The 7,591-nt window shown below is 33.5% G+C and overlaps 1 protein-coding gene across 1 annotated transcript; it reads left to right on the forward strand.

Moving 5' to 3' along the window:
- Positions 1 to 3,705: 3,705 nt before the first annotated feature.
- Positions 3,706 to 6,585, forward strand: LOC104816367. The gene is made up of 3 exons (XM_010545158.2): positions 3,706 to 4,857; positions 5,539 to 5,689; positions 5,840 to 6,585. Exons 1-3 carry the CDS (start codon positions 3,979 to 3,981, stop codon positions 6,340 to 6,342), a joined length of 1,533 nt encoding a protein of 510 aa, XP_010543460.1. The 5' UTR covers positions 3,706 to 3,978; the 3' UTR covers positions 6,343 to 6,585.
- Positions 6,586 to 7,591: the final 1,006 nt, after the last annotated feature.

The raw sequence follows: 7,591 nt of genomic DNA on the forward strand, positions 1-7,591 counted from the left end.
TCACACGTGTGGGTTGGATATTTGCAAGTGACATGACGGTGCTCATAGACCGATGTGCATTTTACCAAAAATAATGTATGTATGTATGTATGTATGTATGTATGTATGTATGTATGTATGTATGTATGTATCATGGGCCCAAGTGGATTTTCTAACATTAATGTATCAAGAGCATTGTCGCCTTTTTCATTTTAATTTTCTTTTTATTCAGCCTGCTGCATTTTTGCTTTGTATTCTCAATTATTTCATTTTGGAATTTTATCAAAACAATTACGGAAATAAGTGTGTGTATTTCGATATGTATATTATATAATTGAATTAAACTGAGTAAAAAATTGATTTAAATATATTTTTTCTAAAATTAAATCGATAAAAACTCAAATCAAATTGAAATAAAATTCTGAACAAATAAACAAACTTTCTCAAAATTGAATAGATATAATTTTATAAAATCAAGATAATTAAATTTCAAAATAATATAATTAAAACATAACCAAAATTTAGAATATTTGGTTCTAATCATAATGAATAAATAAAGATAAAGAATTCAAATGAAAAAATTGTAATAATGAGTATCAAACCGGTTTTACATTCTAATTTCTTATCCCTTTTTTATTTGATCTACAAAAATTTATCTAAACATTAAGTAACTTTATGCGTATCTAAAAAGTGGAATTATATATAGACATTATAGTGTATAATTAATTAATTAATTATTCCGGATTAAACAAATAGGTTAGTGTATGGTTATGGATGGAGATCATGTGCCTAAACTAATAATTAATGACCCAAAAAGCATTAATTAAAAATAAGACAATTGTGAGACATAATCAAAGACAAAATAAATAAATAAAGCTTATATGAAATGAACTTGTCCCCAAGTGTGTCTTTGCAATTGAAAACAAGAAGAATATTGAAAGTTACTCACCAAACAATAAAACATTGAAAACAACTCCTCCTAAAAACACATTTATAATAATGGACCGACATATTAAATAGGGTTTAGGGTAGTTAATTAACCTAATGAGTTCAGTCCACGAACACACAAAAGAAATCAATTTTTTTGTTTATTTAGGTACATAACGTGTAACTATGTATAGTTTGATTAGCATGAATATGTAAAGCTTGATTAACATGATATCATATGATTGTTCCTTATCAAAAACACGAATCATAATTGTTTTAGCAACTAATCTAACATATAATAAAAACGTGAATCAAAGGATTACCTAAATTTTTCTTCTTTTCTAAATTTTAAATGTTGTTAGCGTAATTTCTTCCCTAACAATCAAAGAACTTTTATAAACTATTGATCGAGAAAGATTTGAATTTTATCGAATCGAATCAAATAACTTATAAATGTATCGAAATCTAATCTGATTTAGAAATTAATTGCAATCACTTTTTTTTCAAACCTAAATTAAGTGTAAAACGGATGGAATATTGAAATAATAGTAATAATAATAATAACACCAATAAATACGAGAGTTTTTTTTTTAAAATAAAAACTAAATCTAAACAAGCTCAATTCAATTTGAGTAAAGTTTTAATTTAAAATAGAATATCACATGTATTTAACTCATATAGAGCAAACTATTATTTACGTGCATGGCATTATTGGTCTTTTTGGTCGACTAGGCGACATATGTTTGAATATTATATATAATTGTATAATTATAACCAGAAAGGACCAAATAAAACGATAAAATTAATGTAACATAAACTGTCCCATGCCTTGAGATGTGGGCTTTTGTTTTTTCTCTCAATTTTTTTATTTCATTTTCCCAACTTAGGATTCTTTCTTTTCGGTAGGTATAACTTATTAGTATATTTCGTGAAATGTGAATTCACTTATCTATGCATTTGCTCCGTTAACTCAATTTAATCCTAACTTATGTTTTTTTAGATATTTATTATTATCATATATTTCAATATTTACGACTTATCTGTGGTCGATTAATTTCTTTTAAATCTAATCCCAATCCAAAATGAAATAGACCAAATACTCAAATTTCTGTTAATACTTGGTAAATTTTTTTTGCCGTCCCTACTTTCACTTTCAAATTCAACCCAATTATTTATTTTATTTTATTGTTGGCCCTGAATCCACCAAAGTTCAAATTTTGGACAGCATAAATTTGGATTTGATCAGGAAAACCCCACCACCACTAACAACAACTGTCGTAAAGAAGAGAGAAATCACTCACGCGTCTGACCAAAAACATTTACCGTATTAATAACAGTGCACTGAAAGAGGAAATAACTGTAACCCACTTTATTAGAATTTACTATTCTAAGGAAATCATAATTACTGTGGCCTTTTTGAGTGTGCAGATTTATTTAAATTAAAGGCGCGAGTGCTGCAGTCCACCCAATCAGACGAAATCAAAAATCCCCGTACGTGAAAATAACCTTACATCCACCAAAATATTCAAATATAAATATATATATATATATAGTTTCATGCATACGGAAAAAAGATATATTGAGTAATTTTTATTTTTATTTTCTATTCCACTCTCATGCTGTTATTCGGAATTCTAGAAATTTCTCAATCATCAATTTCGTTATAACACATCATATTAGAATGATTGAAATATTACAATAACACGCAAAGTTTTCCACGTCGGCTCATAGTTCATCTTAATTCCCTACGTTGGATATTTGCAAGTGACATGACGTTTTGTATGGCCAAACATTTAACGATGCATGGTAGGTTGTAATGTATTTATGGATAAATGTTTCGGTTTCATTTATTTTTCTTGTTTTTAGATTTTTTATTTTGGAAAATGCTCTATCATTCACCTATTTTTATTAATTAGTTTAAATTATATTTTGATTGGATCTGAATTCAAGTTTTATTAAAATTATTCCGTTATTTTATATGTTCCGTTCAAAGTAAGTTAATTTGATTGTAAAAATTATATATTATTCGTCGAATTTGATTCAAATATGCTTATTTTTATCTCTATCTTTGTTTGCATAAATATATTTTTAACCCTAGTATTTCCAATAAAAAGAAATTACATATTGAAATTGAAAAGTGAGAAAAAGGGGTGTTTAAAAGGGGGGGGGGGATAATGAGTATCAAACCGGTTTTACGTTTCTCTCTTTTGTCGTTTTCCACCCAATTTGTCGTGAATATTGCGTCCCGAGTTATTCCCGATATTTTCATTTTGTTTGTTTTTGTCAACGCGTTAGAAGAGGCAAACGTTAAATATCACGAAAAATTGCCGCCCCAAAAAAAAAATATATACATTTTATGCCATAATTGAATGTAAACTTACTTATTTGAAAGCATTCGATTCGACCATATTTTTCTATCTATTAATGATTACATTTTATTCATTACAACACAATCAAAACCCCGCCGAATATAACTATATTCCGAAATAATAAAAAAAGATAATTGAATATATATATATAATATTAAATTTACACGATAGACCACACACACGGATTAATTACTCAATTGATATACCGTGCAAATAACAAGAATATATAACTTGGACGGTCAAAATCATCGAACGTGGAGGATAAAAAAGAGACTATACATTAAAACGGGGACAGATCGAATAAACAATGTGATGCGTTTGAATTCTATATAATTTTTATATTGTTGGTGTGCTTATAATTGCACACTACCATTATTATATTAATATTATTTTGCTCCTACCTATAACTATTTACTTACCCTTGCCTCGATCTTATAAACCATCCAGATTTTTTGAATCACCGCCATTACTCTCTCTCTCTCTCTCTTTCTTTCTCTCTCTTCATATCTATTTGTACTCGGAAGATTGAGAGCCCAAGAACTTCCCCTTCTCTGCAACTTTCATTTTCCCATCTCACGGAAACAAGAACAATCCGAAAGTTGAAACCTTTTTCCACCTTATGTCTTCTTCTTCCCTGTAAGAATTTCGCGAACAAGAAGTAGCAGAAAGGCAAAAGAAACTCAATTCGTTGTGTTTGACAGCAATGGCGTCCAAGAAGCACTTAAAGGATCTTTTGCAAGAAGACCAAGAACCGTTTCAGCTCCAAAGCTACATCTCCGACCATAGATGTCAGATCAAGCGGCCACCGTCTCCGGGAACCGACTTGCAGGTCAGGAAACGCAGACCCATATCGCAAAACGCTGGCCTTCCCTCGCGTTTCTGCCGCAACGCCTGTCTCTTCTCCTTCCGCGAATCTCCCGACCCGAGAAAGTCTCCTCTCTTCGAGTTTCGATCCCCGAATCGGAGCCCAAACGCGATTTTCCTCAACATCCCGGCTAAAACCGCCGCGATTCTTCTGGAAGCCGCGGTTAGGATTCAGAAACAGTCGTCCTCGAAGACGAGAACGAGGAACGCGGGAAACGCGTTTGGGTTATTTGGGTCAGTGTTGAAGAAGCTCACTAATCGCAAGAAACGCGAGATCGGCGGCGGCGACTGCGACAGCGGTAGGGTTTCGGTGAAGGATATCTTGAGATGGGAATCTCCCGTCGTTCGTAAAATAATCACCGGAAACGCGAAACGCAAGGGAGCTCCAACAAACGCGGTCGCGATGAACGAGGGGGAGAAAAGGGCGTCTGAAACGCGGTTTTCGAGGAGGTCAGGCAGCAGCGGCGTTTGGTCAGAAAGCAACGAAGGCGGGTCTTGGGACTGCGATTTCGAAACGTCAAACAGAAGCCAATCGGACGGTTCAGATGAGTTGACACGTGACATAATGGACGGTGGAGATTTCTTTGAGGATTACGGAAAACGCTTCAGCGAAAGCCCGTTCCGTTTTGTGCTGCAAACAAACCCAGAATCTCCGTGCGGTTTCGAAACGCCGAATTTCGCGTCTCCGGCTGCGTCTCCCAGACACGGCGGCGAAAAGGTTTTATTTTGTCTCTCTGTTAACTAATTATCTCTAAAACAAACTTATTCAATTTAACATAAATCTTAAACCAACCACCAATAACAATTAAAATCAGATTTGACGGTTGTCCAACCGCAAAGTACAAAAAGTGAAGTAATTCAAACAAAGAAATAGTAAAAAATAAATAAATAAAGCTAACCCTATAGTTTGAAAACGTTAGGAGAAGAAATGTTCATAATTTCCAAATATTGCTAATAGGTCTTAATTTAGTGACTAGCTTGACAAGAAAATGACAAAAGTAACCTGATCATTCCGAGCTCGACATTTCCGAATAACAGATTACGATAGGGGTATTTCCGTCATTTCCACTTCTAACTTTAGCCTTTGATGCTTGAATCTGATAAAAAAAAAAAAGCAAAGTCGATCTTTGTCTCTGACACGCAATAATCTCTCTCCCACGGTGGTGTTTTTTTTTTGTCTTCAAATTATTTTAGCAATAGATTACAAAAATTTCTTGGGTTTACTTATTATATCTCATTCTCATGTAACTTCAAAAAAATAAATAAATAAAATTCGCCCGACTTAACCTAGTTAGTACACCGAATTCTGAAAGAAATGGCGATTTGATACAATAAAAAAATAAAACGAGAGAATGTAAAGTATAATTCTCTGAACGGGAATTTCTGTTGAGGGAAACAGAGGCATGAAACGGAGAAGATGGAGATGGAAGAAGAGGAAGAGAAGGAACAGAGCAGTCCTGTTTCAGTTTTGGACCCCCCGTTTCAGGACGATGACGAAGACATTCACATGCACAGCAACAGCATCCCCTCCAGTTTCAGATCTGTCCAAAGTACGGACCCTTTCTCCTTTTTTTTTTTATTATTATTTATTTTCCTCATAAATTGATTTGATTTCTTGGTTGCTCGGCTTTTTTTTTTATGAATTTACACAAACATTGGACTGACGTTGTTTTGTCTGGATCTTGATTGTGTCTCTTCAGGAGCAAAGCATCAGCTTCTTCAAAAGCTTCGTAGATTCGAGCGGTTGGCTGGTCTTGACCCAGTCGTGCTCGATAAACAGATGTCGTCTGATCAAGAAACCGAAGAAGACGACGGCGAAGAAGAAAACGCAACGCATTCTCATCGATGCTGCCGCGAAATCACGCGGAGAGTTCTCGAGACTTTCTTCCAAGAACTCAAACGAGTTCCCGGAGATATCCTGTCGTTGGTCTCGGACATCGTGGCGGAGGAAGTTCAAGAAAACGGATTCTTGATCGAAACAGAGGCCGTGGCCGAAAGGGTCTGCGAGAGATTGGAGTCGTGGAGAGACGTGGAGTCCAACACGATCGACATGATGGTCGAGCAGGATTTCCGGACACAGATTGCTGCTGGGTTTTGGACGAGGAACGATCGAGAAGTTCGAGAAACTGCCATGGAGATCGAGTTTTCGATCTTTCGATGTCTGGTTGAAGAATTCTCGGAAGAAATGGTCAAGGGTTGGTGAAAATTTTCCAACGGTATATTTGAAACTACTAACCTGCGAAATTGGAGGATTAACGGTGTATGTAAAATTTTTGTTCGATGAGTTTATAACCACAAATATGTGAGAATGTCACCCGAGGATCGATCAAGATCTCAAATGGGTTTGCCCGAATCCGACCCACATGGATCCGTGGTCCGAGATTAGAAGTTTTAGTCAAATGTTTTTCTTCATATGAATTAAATAAGGTTTCTATATAATGTTTCATTGTTATTGTCATCAACGTTCACACATTTTTTTTAATCGAATATATTAATTCAAATTGAACAAGTAAACCATATTTAAATGACCAAACTCAAGGTAAAAAAAAAAGGTTCAGAAAAATAAGAATCCGTAAATATTTCAATTGTTGCTACTCATTTTAATTGGTAATTTATAAATTTGATTAGAGGATATTTTTATGTCGTGCGTCGAATTTTTTGGTTATTATTATTATTATTATTATTATTTTGTAAAGATTCATTGGGTCAAGTCTTTGTTGGGCCTCAAACCAGATTGAGTTCAGTCTAATTTGAACCCAAAACCCAAACTATAATATAATATCTTCCGATTTCAGAAAAAATAAAATTTCATACAGCTTAAGCTTAAACTAAAAGTAAACCGAACTAAACCCGATTTAGATGCGAGATTTACTCAAACTATCTAAACCCAAACCAAATACAAAAACCAATTTATATATCCAAACGTTTACGTATGGATGTGTTTTTTTTATTTGGTTTAAATTTTCACATTATATTAAAAATTATTTCTTTATAAAATAATAATATACTATTATCTATTAATTAAACCCTTTCATCATCATCATCATCATCATCTAAGGTCCGCCGACGCCGGCGATCCGCACTTCCCGAGCTCCATACTCCATATTTGGTAGTAGTATTTATTTATTTATTTATTTATTTTAGGAAAATGACAAAAAAGTAAAAGAATGTTTTCCTGTGAAACAAAAACATAACAACTTTTGAAATTTGGAATATACAAAGCAGAATGAAAGGGACTCTAACTAATTTTTTTTTTTTTTTATGTTTTCATGATTAAGAATTTGTTCCGAGGACATCGTCTTTGCCTTTGGAGGCATCGAATCGATTAGACGTTTTCCACCGTCATTACGATAATTATTATTTTAAAAAAATAAAGTGGTTAATCAATTCAAAATCCCATATGTTTAAATCATATAAATCTCACGGAAAAAGACATCTCAACATTCTTTCCC

Source organism: Tarenaya hassleriana, unplaced genomic scaffold (genome assembly GCF_000463585.1).
Source record: "Tarenaya hassleriana unplaced genomic scaffold, ASM46358v1 Cleome25, whole genome shotgun sequence".
Taxonomy (NCBI): Eukaryota; Viridiplantae; Streptophyta; class Magnoliopsida; order Brassicales; family Cleomaceae; genus Tarenaya; species Tarenaya hassleriana.

Excerpts from the sequence above, each read along its gene's own strand:
- LOC104816367 (XM_010545158.2), top strand. The coding sequence starts at position 3,979 with ATGGCGTCCAAGAAGCACTTAAAGGATCTTTTGCAAGAAGACCAAGAA. Across the intron at positions 4,858-5,538 it reads CCAGACACGGCGGCGAAAAG|AGGCATGAAACGGAGAAGAT; the intron begins GTTTTATTTTGT and ends TGAGGGAAACAG. Across the intron at positions 5,690-5,839 it reads CAGTTTCAGATCTGTCCAAA|GAGCAAAGCATCAGCTTCTT; the intron begins GTACGGACCCTT and ends GTGTCTCTTCAG.